Source organism: Aulonocara sp. 'chitande type north' Nkhata Bay, linkage group LG10 (genome assembly GCF_057382095.1).
Source record: "Aulonocara sp. 'chitande type north' Nkhata Bay isolate Kocher_YH1m ecotype deep benthic linkage group LG10, A_spYH_male_GT1.1, whole genome shotgun sequence".
In the NCBI taxonomy this organism is placed as follows: Eukaryota; Metazoa; Chordata; class Actinopteri; order Cichliformes; family Cichlidae; genus Aulonocara; species Aulonocara sp. 'chitande type north' Nkhata Bay.
The window spans coordinates 32,911,840-32,932,054 of record NC_141353.1 but is presented as its reverse complement, the minus strand read 5'-3'; the positions used below and the strand labels follow the sequence as shown (position 1 = coordinate 32,932,054).

Genomic DNA, 20,215 nt, shown 5'->3' with positions numbered 1-20,215 from the left:
TTTAACTGGTTCATCAAAGCAACTCCTGGTCAGATCTCATATGGTCATGGGGGGTTGTACAAAAACATTATGTACTGTGATACACAGGCATGAACAATGAATCCTTTAAGTATACAAAGGACGAGGCTTTTAGATTTGTACTGTCACCTCAGACACCACATATGAATTCTCATACCCATGTTTCATTACCGTATGTAAGGCTGTCTTTGCTGAAGAAATGAAAATGTGCAGAAAAGAGACCACGACCAACATATAGATGACAAGTTGTGACTTTTTAACACAGATATGCTCATTTATTTTCAGCAGATTAAATAATTGACCCTCCCTCTCCGGACAGCTGACAACAGCTAAACAACAACTGGTTATATACCAATACTTCCCCTGGGATTAACAGTTTGATTCACTTCTCAGATCAGTTTTGAGAGTTTATTCACTAAGTGTCTAAATCCAACATTATTTGAGCTACTTCAAAGAATGTTTCACTAATAGCAGCTAACAGTGGATAACAGCAGCAAAAACAGGAGCACTTACAGACAGAAGTTCAGGATATCCTCAATAACTCACCTCTCTGAGCTCTGTTTCATTATCTTTTCAGCACTCGCTGCGGAGCTGTCAAGAAGCACTGAAAGGGGGGGAAACAAAAGAAGACACGATAGCAACAGGTGCATGTGCAAGCACAAAAACATACATTAGAATATAATTGTTATATTTAAAAAAAAGGCTCTGACTCTGGTACTTTAGAGCTTTTATTGACTCATTAAAGTGCAATGCTCTCAATTTGGAGCTATTCTGAGGACACGTGTGTCCACAATCCTGCATGTTATGTCTGATTATTGAAGACAGAAAAGAAGTCTGATCATCAAAACAAGCTGGGCAGGGACTAGCAAACATTTGTCCCAGGGGTCTGTAACTTGATGATCCAGACATCATGAAAGGATCCATCTGACCTACATGTAGATACCACACTCATCTTCTTGTTGCATTTTTTCTGAGCCAAAATAATTGAATAATCTTGTCATATTTTAAGATTTGTGAAAACAGCTTTTGGCTACAATGTCATATTGAATCACGTTCAGTATGACATCACACTAATCAAAGATCTTTAGGTACTTATAGTAGTTTTTACTTTGGGCACACACAAAGTCCCGATGACAGCGTCAGTGCAGGATCTGAGTATGAGCTGGCAGATGATGAAACTGCGGTGAACAATAAGTCTGGAAAACTGGATGTTCCTTGGTAAAGATTATAAAGTGGGTAAAACGAACATGCCAAAAGCAAACTGTCACAAGCTGAACGGAAAGAAGCAACAAATTGCAAAGAGAATATCCACTGATCCCAAAGCCAATTCCAGCACAAAACCAAGTTCAGCACAATTTTTCATGGAGATCACCGATTTAACAGTTAAATGTCTCATAAGGTGCTTCAAAGTTCTCCTCTTGGAACATTTTCATCCGATCTAGAAGCTCTTATGGGATGTTATTGGCCATGACAGCTGCTTCCCAGGCCAAATGAATTACAAGACAAAGCATCACTGTTAAACAGAAAAGTCTGCTTGACTTTTTTTTACCCGCCCCCAGATAAAAAGCATTCAGGCTAGTGCAAAAACGTTTTACCAGAAAAGGCCACGGAGGCGGAGGACTAAATTACAGATTTACGCAAGAAAATAAATAGACGGGGATGAGCACGAAGAGGCGCATCTAGTTTAAGAGGAGAAAGATTTCATCAAGCCTCAGGGAGATGGGTTATGAAGGCTCCCTTCATGAATACAGAAGACATTTTGTCTCAATAACACAGCAGGATGAAAAGGAAATGAGAGGTCTCTCCCATTTGATTGGATTCAGATGTGAGGGTCGAGGACACCGAGGCGAGAAGTACTTTGAGAAACAAGAGGCGATGAGTTTTAAAGGCAGCGTCCTTCGTAGTGTGCAGCTGGCGTCACGTTTATGAATGGAAACTTTATCACACGTCCAAGTAAAATGCACAAGTTGAAGTGTGTCATTCAGTGTAATGGCTCCCTGCTCTCATGAAAACATAATGGTTTCAGCTCAGGAAGGTAATCTGAGCCAGAGGCCTTTCATTCTTTCTTTCTGTTTTTTCTCGTGCACAGCATGCTGGTCACCAATAGAGGGCACTAAATGTCAGAATACAACTTCTTGTAATTAAGGTTACTTCTCATGGGGTAATCATGGTTCAGGGGTGGAAGTGTGCACCTGTCTACCTGCAGAGAGCGTCTGCTGTCAGATGGGTGCACAGTCAAAAAGTGTGTGGTACAGCCGTCACTCCCTTTCCTCTTCTGGCCCACAGCATCGTCTACATTTGGCACTATGCAGTTGGGATTTTGGAAAACTGGACAGGAGCAAAAAACTGCTCTCTGCAGTCTGTCTGAATGGAAATACCTCTGCAAGCACGGTAGCATAAATTATTATAACTATAATTAAATAAAATTATACATTATTATTTCAGAATTTTCTGATTGTTTTCATGAGATGTCAGGAGACATCACATGATGCTCTACTGTTAAAATAGATTAATTTCTGATGTTCTGTTCAACAGATCTGTGGCGGCTAAATGCATAGTGAGGGTGTGCTGAGAACGCTAGACGCCCCAGTCTGCAAGATCTTCAACTCTTTCCCCTGGCAACTCTTTCCTTCAACGTCTCTTTGAAAAGCTGTCAAAGCAATTCAAAGGGACATTGAGTCTTAATGGACCACATTAAATTGCTTAATCTGCTGCACTGAGCTGCAGCCACAAGGTGGTTGGTGCCTGGTGTGGAAGTTGCTATGAGCCATTTGATCCTTACACAACTGTTGCAAGAGCATGGTCAACATAGCCGGCAATAAGTCAGAGTCGTTCTCGGTGGGTGTTGGACTTCACCAGGGACAGAATTACTAGGTGTAGCCAAGTAGTGGAAGGATTCCACTTGGGTGGTCTCAGAATCTAATCTCTGCCTTTTGCAGATGATGTTGTTCTGTTGGCTTTATCAGGTGGTGGCCTCCAACTCACGCTGGAGTGGTTCGCAGCCAAGTGTGAAGTGGTGGGAATGAAAATCAGCACCTGAAAATCTGAGGCAATGGTTCTCAGCCCACTCTGCGTCGGGACAAGTTTCCACCCCGAGTGGAGGAGCTTAAATATCTCGGGTCTTGTTCACAAGTGAGGTGAGCGGGAGATCGACAGATGGATTGGTGCTGCGGCTGCAGTGATGTAGACGCTGTACCGAGGGCAGACCCAAGCTACACTGGAAAGAGGTTATATATTTCGGCTGGCCTGGGAATGTCTTGGTATTCCTCTGGACAAGCTGGAGGTGTTGGCCAGGGAGAGGGAGGTCTTGGCTTCTTTGCTTAGGCTGCTGTCCCCATGACCCAACCCCAGATAAGCAGAGGAAAACGGATGGATGGATGGATGAATGGATGGATGGATGAATGGACTGAGTCCATGAAGTCAACGTAGAGTTTACTGAGGTCACAAATGTCGCAACCAGAAGAGTCGCCCCCTCCTGGCCATTTACAAAAAAGGCAGGTTTGAGGCAATTCAAAGCTAATGGCTTCATTTTTTAGACCAAGAAGTGGTCACCATCTTCGTATGCAGTCTAGATATAGCATGCACCGAATCAACAAATAAATATAATAAAAATAATTAGAATACATTATTCTTTACATGTGCATTCTTTAGGTTTAAAAATCTGTTATCAAATAATCCAAGTTCATTCAAGACCTTCAACACTTTTGAAGCCACTTAAAGTATCATTAAATATTAATGACTAAATGAGCATCAGTCAGCTTTTAAAAACATATAGTATAGTTAGAGCAGTACACAGTGTGCACTGGGTGTTCTGTTTTAGGAGTGTATCACTAATCTAGATCTTTGTGGCGAGATTTGATCAGATTTGGTGGGCAATGGTCAAACAGGCCATAAACGCTAATCTGATTTCATTCGAATGCTGTTTCAAACCCTGATTGGGCCACTGAAGTAGCAGATGTCGCCTTTGTCCAACTGAGCTTTGCCACCTTCCAAAGGAGCAGGAAGTACACAGATAAGAAGCATAAATAAGCTAAACTCTGGAACATAAGAGAAACTGTGAGTCATAGTAGGGAGATAAATAAGCAATAGGTTTTCAGAACCTTTTCGTGCAGTTCTCCGGCTGTTCCGGGGATTGTCACATGTTTGGCACAAGTCAACCAAAGTCCAGCAAAACTCTGAGGGTAATTAACCTAAAGCAAGATATCAAACTGTAAAACCTAGTCCAGATTTAACATAGAGAAAACAAATCAAAAGGAGACATTCGAACCCAGAGCTACGTATTTTCTTTTAAAATCTGACATATTCGTAAGAAAAACTGGCACAATTGAAAGAACATCAATAACCCCGATGGAGTCAATCATTTCTGAAGTGAGATCACTGTCCTCACCACACCAATCTCAGCTAAGATTCTGCATGTGACCTTGTACGTGAGATCATTTTATGCCCAGTAAACTGATGTCGCTATCTGCTTTAAATTGCACCTCAAATGATTATGACCAAAGTCGATTCAGAGGAACAAGAAACGACTTATCAATGTGGAAGATTAATGCTGTGCACATATTCTCCCTCTTAGAGACACTGGACTCTGCACTCAGGTGGAGCAATCTCTTGAATGTCTGAGATAAGATAGGCCAAGTGCATGAATAAAAGAGGCACAAAATGCCATTACTTAAAATAAAAGATGATTGATACACATTTGCTTTTACTTTTTTCAGGGAGTTTGCGCTGTTTTGCATAGTGGGAACATTAAAACAGTGGCTCCCGTGAAAGGAGGAGAAAAACAGCAGAGCACCAGCTGCTTTTCCTGCTGATCATCACTAGGCGTTAATATGGATCTGATTGGTAACCATAACAAGATTGTTTTCCCTTGTTAGATGTCATAAAAGGTATTAAGTCATTAATCAAGTAAAGATGGATGCAAAAATGCAGGGGACGTGAGTGTGACTTACAAGCCTGTCTTTGAAAAGATCCGGGACAGTGTGTAACTGAAGTAAAAACAGTGCTTTGCATTATTTAAACTCTGCATTTAGACCATATAGCGCAACATTTAACTGCTGAGGGAAAAGTATAAAAGGTCATTTTGACTTTCATTCAAGCATCACATTCGAGAAACGTTGTGACGAGGGCAACGAGACACTGGGAAAGCATTAGATATTGACAGTTAACCATGTCACACACGGCTCAAGCCTCTTAATTTCAGCAAATGTATTTTTTAGTTATTAATATTTTTGTATACATATATTTATCAAGATATAGACGTGTATGTCTGAGCTGAACGGATGAACAGCTTCTTTGTTTTTCAGAAAAACGTGGCATTTCAGGACAGCCACTACAAACAGAGGTTTCTTCCTGTTAAAAGGGAGTTTTTCCTTCCCGCTGTCGCCAAGTGCTTACTCACTGAGGATCGTCTGATTGTTGGGGTAAGATCCTTACTTTACAAATTAAAGTAATCCGAGGCACTGGTTTGGTGCTATATATATTTCATGAAAAAAGATTTCCCCTTTCGGCCTTGCAGCCGGTCTTTATCCTTTCAAGCTCAGGTCCTCCACCGGAGGCCTGGGAGCTTGAGGGCACTGCACTCTTCTGGGATCTGCTGAAGCCACTCGCCTAGCTCAGCAGATCCCAGGAACAACATCTGAGACGAATTAAAGTGAACCAAATTCAATTGTCTTTGTGCTGTTTTTACGTTGAATGCAGTACCACTTTTACACAATATCTCAACCTCATTCAGAGATGTGGTTGTACTGGCACGTGTTGAGCAGCTACTTTAAAGCATCGCTAAACACTGTGTTACTGTGTGCTACTTTTAGTATCAGTGCTTTGTGTCACATGTCGTGCTGTTTTTCTCCAATGCATCAAAGTGCCCTCTTCCAATCTTTAATGCACTGCTTTGTGTCACATGTCGTGCTGTTTTTCTCCAATGCATCAAAGTGCCCTCTTCCAATCTTTAATGCACTGCTTAATCAGCCTTTTACTGTCCTGTTGTTCAGCCTGGCTCTGTTGCTACACTCCACAGTATTTTGATTCCTCTTGCTATTGCTTCATACTTCTCAGCTACATTACTGCTTATTCCACTAAGTGTGCTTAGGTGTGTGTGTTTGTATGCATGTATGAGAAAAACAGTAAATGTACATTGCACCCCATCCTATTATTGTTACTACTGCTATTGTTAAAACAATCCTTTAAGATAGAGGCTCACAAGAGCTGAGCTTTTTCAAACTCAGAGAAAGCCCAGTTCTCTGAGGGTTTCGTTTTTTATTTTATTTCGCAGGCCATTTGAGGCAGTGAATACATATTTTGTGCAGGGCGACAAAAGAGATGTGCTTGACACTGGCCCTACCCTCCGTGCCACTCAGTATGGAATCAGGATGTTGGACAGAGGGGCCGGGCGCTGGGCCTGTTAAATATTGACTGCGAGTATAATAATTAACTTTGCACCAACTCCTGATCTCATAAACTGGCCGCTCTGCTTCGTTGCCATTTCTCTGCTGTCACTGCTGACATTTACGTCTTAAAAAACCAAACCATGCACTGTCAGTATCCACGAAGGTGTGACTTCACCTGTGTCGGTCCCGTGTGCTGAGTTTCTACTCGTCTTGGCTGTAACCCGCTTTCTGCTGCTCCCAGCGCTGGCTCTGTGTGTCACGACACCCTACTGCTCAAACCTTTGGCCTCCTCTGCGAAATCCACTGCGCCCCGTTGAGCGAGAAGGTGAGTATGACTTATTTTTTGTTTGTTTTTTCAGTCACAATAACAAAACAAAACCAAGCAATGACCAGGCAAGACCCAGCTTCATCCTTCCTACGTTTATACCTTCAGAACATAACTAAATGTAGTGTAAGCACTGGATCGTTGTTTGGATCAGTGATCAGAAGAGACACGTGCTGTTTTCAAATGAATGCTAATGTGTCTGCTTGAAAGCAATTTAGTGCAGTCTGATTGATTCGTTCAAAACAATTAAAACAAACCAAGTACAAGAACAGCAGCTGGTCTAAGTGTAACTGCTGGTCTTTGAATTGCTTTATTGTTCTGTTTTTCTTTTCTTTTCTTTTTTCTGTGCAGTTTTACTACAAGGCAAAGTCTACACAGACATAACCCTGCAAGCTGAACAAGGCAGGGTGAAAAAGAAACTTACTTTTACTTACGTTTACTACAAGACCTAAAACCAACTTGATTAAAGTCAAACTGGGTAATCTGACGTTTGAGATTTATCCTCATAATTACTTAGTAAGAACTTGATAGTTATTAGAAGACTCATTTAGGCGCAAGCAGGAAATGCTAGGATAGCAGGTACACAGGTCAGACACACCCTTTTACTCACACATTGAAAGCCCTCATGTTGACAGCTGCCATAAAATCTGTGTTATCTCTACAGGCCTTGGCCCTTTGGACATGCTGTTGGAGCAGCGTGAGCAATGATGCCGTTTACTTCAGGTTATAAAAACTGGGAGGAGGAAATTGCCAGGTCAAAGTCACTTGCAAGAGGAGACTCCTCTCTTACTAAAGCAGCTGCCTCCGAGTCCAAATGCTGAGTCCACCTCTGGGCTCTCTTTTGGTGCTTCTCTCCTCTTCAATAAACTGGACCCTGATCCAAAGACAGGTTTGTTCATCAGCCTCGTGCTGTTTATCATCGGCGACGAGCCTTCTGGTGCTTGCTGGATGTAACAGCAACTCCATGTGGAAGCTGTGTCAGTTCCAGTGGAGGTGCTGTTACTTGCAGAGATCTACCAAAGACGACAAGAAGCCAGCACGCAATTGCTTTTATTTTCCATTCTGCTTTTTTTGTGAGTGTGGGTTACTGCATCTTTGAAAGATCGATATGTAGCTAAAGAGAGATGGGGCACAAGGTGATGACCTATGAATTGACAGCCAGTGATTTCCAGCCTCTGCCTGTCAGTTCTGTAGGCCACTGCCGCGTTTGTCCTGCTGAGCGTGTACAGGTACACAACGGTTTTATCTCCCACGTGCCTTCACTAATAAATAAACTGTGACTTTTTTGTGATTTTTTTTTCTTTTTTTAAAGATGGCATTGCTGAATAAAAGCATATACGGTGAATAAAGCCTTATTGTGTTGCTCAGCGAGTCTCTCATTTTGCACTGATGGTCTATTCAAATAACCACCTGTAACCTCAAACAGTGAAATTGTAAATGACAAGCTCACCCTGAAAGTGCGCCAGCATATTGCACGAATATATTTATGATCTACTTATCATTACAGGACAATGATACTAACTGCAAAGAGGAAGTAAGCTCAGTGCAAAAGTGCTGATGTGACACTGGACCAGTGCAGAACCTGATGTGTCTGCATGCCTGTAAATTAAACTGGCAACAAGTAGTGCAGATAAATTTAACCCTACTAAAAAACCTGTCATAAATCAGTGATTTCCATATTGGAAATTATATAATGAATGTCTTCATAATATATAATGTGGCAGGGAGCTATATAATGTCCTCTTAATTAAAATACAACCTCCAGGCAAATGCATTATTATAACAATCATCCTTAAACAAAGGATGTTCACTTTTTGAATGCACCGTTTTAAATATGTTGCATGTTTGTGGAACTCTTAAATGTTGTATTGGATATTTTTAATAAATAAAACACAATGAATTCTTATCAGAGAGTTTGTGTGTTCATGACATTCAGCCATCTTCGACTGCTCCTCATAATACAGTGTGAGGCAGTGCAGGAGGAGTCTTGTTTGACTTTAACTGAGGTAAAAAGGTAAGCTACCATCAGCTCTGCCTGTTTTTATCAGGGGGTTATGATGCAGTGATGATCAGAGAAATTCCTGCTTAAAAGAAATGTTGTCCCTGTGCTGCACAGTGTTGCACAGATAAGACAGATGTGGGAAGATTAATGATCTTTATTGCCGTTATGCAAGCATATTGCCAGCAAATTACAGTTATACTAACCTCACATGGTGCCTAACACTTCAGCAAGAGATAAATACTGACACGTATAAATTCCAACAAGCATATATTATAGTTTTTTCTTTTTAAATACTTCACTTACATCAATAAAATGAAAATGGCTACATCTGCAGTAGTAGAGTATTGGACTAACTGTGCAAAATGAATATATATATTTAAAATATATGGAAGTATTTAAACTTGTACTCCAGAAAATAAACTTCAGTGCACCCGTTTGTTTCTGTTGATAGTTGAACTGATATGTGCAGCAAGAAACTAACAGTGACATGAGCTGGAGTGCCTACTACCACAGTGTTGCAGACTATCCTGACAATCATGCACTCCCCAACAGAGCCATCCCCCAGCAGCAGGGCGCAAAAAGAAATCGACTCACGACCTACAAACTCTCCAGATTCTGAGCGAGCTTTTGTGAGACCTGCTGGAACTAGCTCAGTCCACACAGTCCCCACCCCACAACATAAGGATCCAAAGGGTCTGTGCCAAGCACCACAGCAAGGTGTGGGGGTCTTTACAATATTAGAGTCTGAATGTGGTGGTTGATCAGTGAACTCCTGCTCTTTTGGGGTGGCTTATATGAGGGGGGAATTGTGACACAGGCTAAAATGAATCCAGTGTGAATTTCGTGCTGTAAACTTCTGTATTACTCTCTGTTGTAGTAAAATACCTCTATATTAGTCTTTGGGAAATCACAGCACAACGAGCCACTTTACAACATCCGCCATTTTGACTTAAGGAATGAAGCAAGCAGCGCACGTAATTTCCAATATTTTCTGACAGCAGTCACACTGAGCCAACACAATATGCTATCTCTTAAACATATGTGTAAGATTTTATTGTGGATAACGTCCAGCTATCCTTCCTGACATCAAACCAACGTTGGCGCGATTTTATTTATTTATTATTTCAACAATGTAAGTTTCCCTGTGGCAGATCAGACACATGCATGTACTGTCTTTATAGAACAAAAATAGGAACCTAGGTTTGCTGTATATTTTTAGATTTATTATTGCGTTTTTCTTCTTTTAAAAACACAGCTTCGTAGATACTGACAGTGCAACAACGTAAATAATTAATTTAGTCTTTCAGTGTTCTCAGATGACTTGCTCACTGGTGCCCTCTGCTGTGCCTCTGACTGAATTGCTCTCTATTTCAGTTTTAAAAGGGAACTTTAATTTATTACTCAAATTACCAACTGATGAGTTAAATACAATAAAAGTAAAGTAAAAAAAAAAAACAGAATACACTAAAAAGAAAATCACGAATGTTGAAAAAAAAACCTTTGATAGCGGAAGTGGAGATCAGTGAGTGTGTTACTTTTAAATTAGACACCAAAAAAAAACAATTTAACTGACCGACAAGGCGTTTATATAGCAGTTAGTCAGCATAAATTGACATGATAGATACTGATAATAATTATGTGTGAACACGTATGTTTTATTTTCAGGGGGAAGAAAAAGTAAAGCTAAAAGAGGATGTCCCGTAAAGCGGAAGTCGAGCACTTCCCGTAGACGAGAGAACGCGCCAATACGATTTTCCGGTTTGCGGGAAGAGGGGCAGCAGCATGGCATCCGAAAGCAGCATGGCTAACGTTAACGGTCGGGAGAGCACGTCCCTGAACGGGGAGCCGGTCGTTAAGCGACCGCGGGAGGGTGTCCCGCAGGAGCACCCACTCAGGACTCCGAAGGAGCCGCAGAACAAAGTGACCGTCGTGCTCGGAGCGCAGTGGGGAGACGAAGGAAAAGGCAAAGTAGTGGACTTACTCGCCATGGATGCGGATATTGTGTGCAGGTGCCAGGTACCAAGCTACGCTGTCGATCTTTTGTCACCTTTTACCCTTAAACACACCACTTCTTACACTTTTCTTGGGCTTGTTGTGAATATAACGCGGGGCTATGGAGAGCCTCGTCACCGTTTAGCTGCAGTTAAATATTCATGACCGACGTCAACAACCTTGGCTGACCTCCCCGGATGTAGAGCTGCTGTGGCGCTAACGAGCACTACTACCTAAGTACTGTCGTTTGTAATCTAATGTGGTGCTTCGAAATCCATACAGTTTTACAGAGTTAGACAAATGACCGTGAACATGACATTATATAATGGAATGACGCACCTACGAATAAAAGTGCTATTGTTTACTTTGTTAAAGCCACACAGCGTCTACAGGAACAGGAGCTTTTAACCCTTTGTTCACACTGAACATGTTTTACCACAACACAACATTGTATCGGTCTTATGCTGTGAGCAGGTTATGGATGTTATGTTGTGTTCACAGGGAGGAAACAATGCAGGTCACACCGTGGTTGTGGATTCTGTGGAGTACGACTTCCATCTGCTGCCCAGTGGGGTGCTCAACAAGAAGGCCATCTCATTCATTGGTAAGGGCGAGCCTTGAGTTTTGAAAGTCTCGCTGATGGTGAAGCGTGATGAAGATGCTATAACGCATTAATAATCACCTTTATCAGAGTGAACGTCATACGCAGACAGGCAGACAGTCTTATCAGTCCGTCTGTTTCACGCTGTTAAGGACATTACCCAGATCCTGTGTTATTAAGGCTCGTCTAGATAATAAAAAGACCTCCTAGTCAGTGCAGTTTTACAGCCACAGGAATTAAACCATGTACAGTGTGCTGTTGTGCTTCATTCCTCATCTCTTTATTGTATGTTTTGTTTGGATGTCATGCTTTTAATAGCTTTTGTTTCCAGTAGGCTTACTGTAAAAACAGGAAACTGGGAGAGGGGTGCACTGAGATGTCATCCAAACAAAAGCTGAGGGAAAACATGAGCAGTTTGTTTCCCACACTGGAACACTTGATGCTAAAGTGTATAAGATGAGTTATACGAGGCCTGTTAAAAGTTCAGTTTCACCTTACAGGTAACGGAGTGGTGATACACCTGCCGGGACTGTTTGAGGAGGCCGAAAAGAATCTGCGTAAAGGCAAAGGTACAGTGTCACAGCATAAAGGATCATTTCAGGGTAGATTTACCCCCCCCCCCCCCCCCCCCCCCAAAAAAAAAAAAAAAAAAGATATTTGTATTATTAAAACAAAACTGGGACGTATTGTAAAATGGCATTATATAATATTTAAAAAATAAATAAATAAGAGTGAGACGAGCCCTTATATATCTTTGTTTTTGGATTTATTTTGGATTTGAAACGGTGAGATGGTGTTGTGTAATATTAAAAACAACATTGTACTAATTAACTTGCTTATTTCACAACCAGCTATGTTAATTAGTAACATTTCTGGCTATAAAAACTGCTTCCCAGAGTGATTTTTTTATTTTTTTGTAACATTTGCCAGTTTTCAAAATTGCAGATACACAAGGAATGCCATCATTTGATAATAAGCTGATATCTGTGATGGTATGAGTATCTCTCCCTATTTAATGCTGAATAAGATCAGCATTAAATGAGATTTCTCAGGAAAGGCCTTGGATGTTGAAGCAAGATGCTGCAAAAGCACATGCTGCATGTATTCCAGCAGCATGGCTTTCGTAGCAAGAGGCTGGGAGATAAAACTGGCCTTCCTAACAGATCTGAAAACATTTAGAGCTTATTGAAATTAGGAGGCTCCAAACTGGCTGACAGCGTTTCAGAAATAGTGCAGTGAACATGTGTGTTGAATGTCTTCTGACTGTATTGAAAGAGTGTTTGCACCACAACTATAAAACAAGAGTAAAACAGTTTCTCGACTAACTCCAGCTCCAGCAAATAGTCTTTTCCTTTGCATCTCTATGATGATTAAACTGGATAAAACTGAACAATGTTTGGAACTGTAAATCTGTCATGACAGTCACAAATTTGGGTTTGTGTGCTATTACGATAAATACTCAGGTGTTCAAAAGGCTCAAGGAATGTGTGAAATCCTTCAAAACAGTTTGTCACACCAGACTGAGTCATTTTCACCCTTCCTTAATATTTGGAAATGCTCTAAGGCAAATGAGGAAGAACGGCTGTCCAAAATCCGGTCAAATTGTAAACAAGCATTGTTTCATTATATAAATCATCAGATATTTATTTTACAGGGACTGCAGTCTGCCCACTGCAGAGGAAGGGGAGAAGAGGTGTGCTGCAATATGAAGATGCATAAAAGTGCAGCAACATATATGCCAGTTCTTCTTTAGTTACACTGCAAGGAAGAACAAAAGAAATAAATAAAAAAAAGAAAGAAAGAAATAGTGCAGTGGGTGTCCTCAGTTCACCAATACCCCTTTTCCACTAGTACCTTCTCAGCTCGACTCATTTTCCATTACAATTGAGTACCACTTAATGTGCGGGGAGTCGTTATAGCAACGTAACCGAGAGTCTCGTGATGTCATTTATATGTGACACGAATGCCACAACAAAGGAGCACGTGGAGGCGATGGTATACCTGCTGCTCAGTCTGTGGTTTTTTTGTCACGCTCTGTGATCACAGTGTTCTTCTGTGTAACCATTTCACTTGTTGTCAGGTTTCAAAAATGACAGTTTTGATTTTCATTAAGGAGACACTCTCATGACTCTGATGCCACTTACTAGCCAGTTGGTGGCGTGCAGCCTGATGTCACAATTTCGGATTGTCTCAGATTGCTTGGAAACTCCGGCCAAGCAGGTACTAAAAAAGTACCTGGCACCTAATGGAAAACCCTGAAAACAGATCGGACCCGAGTAGGTTCGAGTGGAAAAGGCCTATAAAGTTTACTGAGTGTTAAACGAAGATGTGAGACAGTAAAGTGGTAACCATGCTCTTGTCTCGCCTCTCACTCTCAACATTTAACATCTCACTAGTTCAGTGGTTTTATGCTTTTCATGAAGCAAATGTTTATTAGTCTGTGTGTGTGTGTGTGTGTGCGCACGCATCAATAATAATGCAGAAGAAGAGAAAAAAGATGCTTCCTGCAGTAAAAACATTGCACCACGTGAATCGTTGTTTCCTGTGCAGGATTACAAGGATGGGAGGAAAGATTAAAGATTTCAGATCGCGCCCACATCGGTGAGTAAGAGTTTCTCCTCAAAGTTTTGAGTAACACACGTGTTCTTATTGACAGTCCCGTTTGTCCTCCTGTAGTGTTCAACTTCCATCAAGCTGTTGATGGAATCCAGGAGCAGCAGAGGCAGCAGCAAGAAGGGAAAAAGTAAATCAAATATTTTATGACTGTTAATAATAGCATGCAGTATAACAGCATTAAAGACTGGGGATGACTTTGTGTTTAGTGTGCACTTCCTAATAGACTTTGTTGTGTTTATTCGTGCTCCAGTTTAGGGACCACTAAGAAGGGCATCGGTCCTGCCTACTCCTCGAAAGCTGCCCGGAACGGTCTGCGAGTCTGTGACCTCGTCTCAGATTTCAAAGTTTTTGAGGAGAAGTAAGCGCTTTGTTTTTTCTCTACCTCATGTTGCACAGTCTTATCACCTCACCATAACGTGATAATGTGGCCGCCGACAGGAACGCTGTTTAAGTGATTTTGAATCATAGATTGGTCAGATGGCAAGTTTAGGCATACATTTTAAGGATTTTAAAAAAATGGAACATCTCACAGACAAAACATGAGGTGTTATAACACATTAGTCCAGTTATTGTCAGTTTATGCAATCTCCTACCAGCAGGTGGCAGCACCCATCTATGGAAAACAGCTGAAAAAGCTTTTATGGAAACCTTATGTAACGTAGTCGTTCTCTCCTGTGTGTCAGGTTAAAACTCTAATCAGTGGAAGCACAGCTGCATAAAGACAGGCTCCACATAAACATGCATTAACGTGTCTAACTAATAATCTGTCCTGCTCGTCATGGTTTGCAGGTTTCGCATGCTGGCGGAACATTTTCGCACCATGTACCCAAACCTTAATGTCGACATCGACAGCGAACTGCAACAGTTGAAGGTGAGATCTGCTTATCACATAGAGGTATTTCATGGTATTATATGGCTCAGGTGTTGGTGTTGGGCCTACATCACAAGAGGAAAAATCACAGGTGTAAAGGTTAATGATGGCTGAATTTCATTTAGCTGCCTGTGTTACTGGGAGTTCTTATATTCATTGTATTCATAGCAGGAAAAACACAGGTGATGTTAACAGGGGTAAGGCTAAGATAGTGGACCTATACCTGTAGTCTGACTATCTTAGCATGTACCGTGCCTGAGTCCCGTCCAGTTTGTTTGATTAGTGTGATAGCTGCATAACATCTTTGTGCATGGCTGTGAGCAGAGTAGCCCCACTCCTCTGCTGTTTAAACCTTTTGTTGTGAGGGTCAACTTATTCAAAGAAAATCAGCTTACAGAGACCGTCTGACCCGACCTCTGTAAACTTTCATCTATCCACAGTTCAGTTTTTTGTTGTCATGCTGTGGCCAGTTTCGATCAGGGAGGGGATGTCAGGGTTTCAGCCATGTTTGCTGGACTTTCATGTATCTGAGAAAAATGATTTCTAATGACAGCACTATAAACGGATTATTTACTTAGTAGTATAGGTAAGTCTTATAGATTTTCATCAAGTGATATTTTTGTGTGTGTTCTCAGGAATACACAGAGAGACTGCGTCCTCTGGTAACTGACGGGGTGTACTTCATGCACAGAGCTCTTACTGGACCCAGTAAGAAAATCCTGGTGGAGGGAGCCAACGCTGCTCTCCTGGATATTGACTTTGGTGAGCATCTACAGGTTTTTAAATATTTGAGTTGAGATGATGGACGTGTTGTGTTTTGTTGCTTCCTCACATTAACAGGTGTTTTTCTGTTCAGGCACGTATCCTTTCGTGACATCTTCTAACTGCACCGTTGGAGGCGTATGCACTGGACTCGGGGTGCCTCCGTCCTATGTTGGCCGAGTGTACGGCGTTGTCAAAGCTTACACCACCCGTGTGGGTGTTGGTGCGTTTCCAACAGAACAGGATAACGTGAGTAAAAAGACACAAATTGTTTTTTTTGTGCTTTAAAAAAAATCCTAGTTACTTCCTGCAGTTTCTACTGTGTGTCCAATATGGACTGTAACATCATCAGTTGCTCAGCCTCTGTGGTCAGCTGCCAACCTGATGTTACAGACGCATGATTGTGGCCAAACTTACGTCAATTCAGATCCCCCAGATTACAGCAAATCCCCGGTACTGTAGAGAGCATGACAGTGGAGTGTGCATGCAGGTGTTACTAGAGATGAATATATGTTTATCTGACTTTCTGTACAAAGTAAAGTTATTAGAGCAAGCAGTATTGGTGTGATTGCCTCTTGAAATCAAGGAATATGCTTCCCATTTATTTATTGTTTTTTTCCCCTCTTTAAACTGACTTTGTGTGTCTCTTTCTTGCTCCGCAGGAGACCGGGAATCTGTTACAGAGTAGAGGCAGAGAGTTCGGTGTGACCACGGGCAGAAGGCGGCGTTGTGGTTGGCTGGACCTGATTTTGGTCAGATATGCCCACATGGTCAATGGCTTCTCTGCGTAAGGAACATTCAAACGATTTCAGAATATTTCCCTCGCTGGCTGATGTAATTACTGGCATCGTTGCTATGTTTAGAAGCAAGTTTCACCATGTGCTCTTTGTGTTGTGATCAAAGCTGAACACAAATTCTTTCTGCAGAATTGCTCTGACGAAGCTGGACATTTTGGACACGCTGCCTGAGATTAAAGTGGCCGTGGCATATAAGGTTAATGGACAACCTCTGCCAAGTTTTCCAGGTAGGATGTTCCCAGGTTTTCTAGATCTGTAGAAAAATGGTATAAATGCAACGGTTCGAAAGAACAGTTTGAGCCCAGTTTAGAGCTTAAAGTCAGGATTTAGTGTTTCTGTGACTCAGTAACTTCTGAAACAAGTGTCACAACAATTATTTCACATGGGTCAGCTTTTTTTTTTTTCCCAGCAGGAAGTGCAACATCCTGAGTTTGTCAAAATCTGTTCAGACGCAGCTTTATCGTCTTCATCTCTCTGTTTGTACTGCCAAATAGAAGAAGTTGAATCATGAAGTTAATGAATCAGAAGGGTCTCCTCTGTTTAAAATGGCACCAGAGCTGCACAAAAACAGCACGTTATCATTTCTTTTTGCTCAGTGGGTTTTTGTGGGCCGGTGCGCTGGATTTCCCAGGACCGATTTTTCTCTGAACGATGCTTCTTTTGCAGCAAACATGGACGTTTTGACACAAGTGAAAGTGGAATACGAAACGTTGCCCGGCTGGTGCTGCAGCACGGAGACGGCTCGGAGTTTCGAGGAGCTTCCGGTGCAGGCTCAAAATTATATTCGGTTCATCGAGGACTTCCTGCAAGTGCCAGGTTTGTAAAGAGATACTTTAGTTTAATGGGGATGGAAACTGCAGCCAACGTCTTTGTTCGCTTTGCCAAAACCTGCCAATCGAATTTTGGTCCCTGCGTCTTCTCATTTCAGTGAAGTGGGTCGGAGTCGGCAAGTCCAGGGAGAGCATCATCAAACTGTTTTGATCTCTCCGTCTTCTGCTTCCCCCGCCTCCCCCCTGCAGTCCTCGACACCAGCTCAGATGATACCTTGAGGTTTTCATAGGTTTACCAGAAGAGTTTAAAATGCACACTCTACCCGGTAGGAATACTTTACCAGCAAAGGTACCTGTGAAGCCTTTCAGTTGCTGCTTGTCCAACACATCCACGGTAATTCTTCAGATATAATTTATGCATTCCACCGATTCTACGTATTAATGAGGGTCTTGATTTTTAAAAAGCTTGTACAAAAAAGTCAATTATTCTTGAAGCCATTCCTCAGTATATTTTTAACATTGGAGGCTAATTTAGCTCATTTGACATCTGTTCACCATGCAGTTATTTTTTTACCTGTAGAGCCACTGATGAACAGGTGTGGAAGCCGTTTGTATTTAAAAGGTTATTTTCCGACTTTGTTATTAGAGGGTGAGCCATGTTGTGGTTGTGAACTTTTCTATTGAGCAATTTTAGATCACTTTACAAGACCAGACATGAATCAATCTCATTAAGTTTGTAACATGCGCTCTATGGGGATTGTTGGAATGGACGTATTGCTTTGAAACAATTGTTAATAAAAGAAAAAAAAAGCATAAATTGACACTAAGCAACTTTAGTTGAAGACATTTTCACATCCACACACAGATTTGCTACGTTAGTTGATCATTTTATGTATTTGGTCCATCTTGTATGATGCTTACTCAACTTGCTATTAAATAAAAGTCAACAAAAGGAAACCCTGATATTTAGAGAGTCTTCTTCTTTCCTAATGCAGTGAATTGTTTTCTGGAAGCATGTTTTATTCCAAAAAACCTGCTCTGGACAGATCTCAGTATTCCTGATGGTTTTAGCAGACTGAGAGACGAAAGGAGGCTCAGTCTATCAGCAGCTTCATGCATTTTTCAGTCCGCTGTCACCCTGAAGTATTTTTTCTCTCAATCTTTCTTGGTTTGCACCCTCTTTAAGTTGACTTCCTCTAGAGTTTAAAAGCTTTTCAGAACGTGGAGGTATTAGATTAGAGTGTAAAGTGGATTCTTTTGCCAATCGATAAGAGGTGTAACTGTACTGGGGCTTCCCAGATATTCAGACTTTCTAATGGGTTAAAGGCCCTGAACAGGCACACAGGTGTTCTCTGCTGCTCATTGGACATCTCAGGATGATGATGGGGTGTTTGTTGGTGGGAAATTAAATGATTAAAGTGTGTAAACTTAATATCTTGTATCAAAACTAGTAAGACGGATGGGGAGATGCAACAACCCACAATTGATTTTGCCATTAAGAGCAGCTTAACTTTAAATACTGAATCACCAGGTTTCTGATGTTTGTGTTTATTTATTTTTTTCAAGTCTTGTTGTTGTTGTAACTTTAAACTTTACAATTACAAAATATTTCCTTTTTTGGATGGGTTTACTGCTGAACCATCGGGCCGTGCCCCGCCCAACCCTAAAGGTGCCTCCACATAATAAGTGAAATTTCTTGTTGAAAACACTGGACATTGAAGGCTCTGGTTGCCTACATAATCCTCTAACCAATGAACTACCAGGTCATATGTCAGTGGGATTCTGTTCTCTCATTGGTCGTCATTTCAGTGACGACCAACAGTAATCTCAACTATTTTTTTGTTTTCTTTTTAAATAGCTAAATGTCATTTCCTTTCTATGGCCTCTGATCACCATGGCACTGTGGATCGCTACCAGTGTGGATGCAGCTATAAGAGAAACCCACCATATAATGTTACCTACCAGTCCAGTGCCAGGGTGTGGTGTTAGACTCAGTCTGCATGTCAGCTGCATTGCATAGCATTGCCTATATCTCCATATGGCACCACAAAATTATCTGGTTCAAAGTTGGACACACTGGTCACACTGTGGTCCATGCCTTTGGGAGGGGCAAAAATAAATTCACCAAATCACCCCAAATTTTTCCTACCGAACACCACAAAATAGTTTTGAATTCAGTGTAGTCTTGTGCTCTTATTGGCTCAACAATTTAATTATAAATTTATGCAGTTAATTATGAATTTGTTGGAGTGATTGTTTCAGATTTCACTGCTTTGTTTTCTATTATACTTAAACCCATAACAATATGTTAAATACTTAACTTCACAAGCTGGTAAAGGATGAATTCCTGAACCACAGTTTACAATCGGTACATAAAAGTACACGAAGACTTGATTTCTTGATGCTGCTATAAAAAATGAAAAACATCAGTCTGTTGCTGATGTTTGTCCTACTTCTGCGCGTTGGAAGTGCATCTTCCCTTAAATTACTAAAATTGCAAACGTCTGCTAATCAGTCAATTTCCAGTCTAAGAAGTCCCTGCATCATCAAAAATGCCAGAAAGTGAGCTTGCAGTAGATGCAAGGAGGCTTAATTGAAAATAAAGTGCTCATAATAGCAGCGTAGTCCTCCTCCTTTCTGCCCCCTTCCCCTCCCTCTCTTTTGTTTACCACCACCTTCCTTTTACATGTAATTGGGAGCACATTTTACATCAGGTCAGTCAGTTTGAGCGTTTGTTGCCTCCAATGTTTGGGCCTGGTTCCTGCTTCCACTTCTCCCGCTGGATGGACCTTTAATGAATTCACCTTCAGATTACCAGATCACACATATAACTGAAAGGACACTTATAAGCACTGGTCAGCGAGAAGTAAGTAACTTATTCGCATGATGACTTTAACTATGAGAAATAACATGAATTGTTATGAATTTTTGATTCCTGCGTAACTTCTCAGAGGAGTATATTTTGGGAGTGCTTTTTCCGTCACTCCCTAAAGTTAAAAAAAAGCTTTTCCAGGTATGATTTATGCAGGAGGTACATTTTAGGGGAGCAACTCCTGATTTTCGCAGAACTCTGTT

The 20,215-nt window shown here is 41.3% G+C and overlaps 1 protein-coding gene across 1 annotated transcript; it reads left to right on the top strand.

The window, feature by feature from the left end:
• The first annotated feature begins 10,335 nt into the window (after positions 1–10,335).
• On the top strand, positions 10,336–18,103 carry adssl (adenylosuccinate synthase, like). Its single transcript, XM_086309581.1, has 13 exons — positions 10,336–10,747; positions 11,225–11,327; positions 11,825–11,893; positions 13,875–13,925; positions 14,001–14,067; positions 14,191–14,298; positions 14,730–14,811; positions 15,447–15,573; positions 15,668–15,822; positions 16,236–16,360; positions 16,500–16,597; positions 17,037–17,186; positions 17,299–18,103. Exons 1-13 carry the CDS (start codon positions 10,514–10,516, stop codon positions 17,349–17,351), a joined length of 1,422 nt encoding a protein of 473 aa, XP_086165707.1. The 5' UTR covers positions 10,336–10,513; the 3' UTR covers positions 17,352–18,103.
• The last annotated feature ends 2,112 nt before the right edge of the window (positions 18,104–20,215 follow it).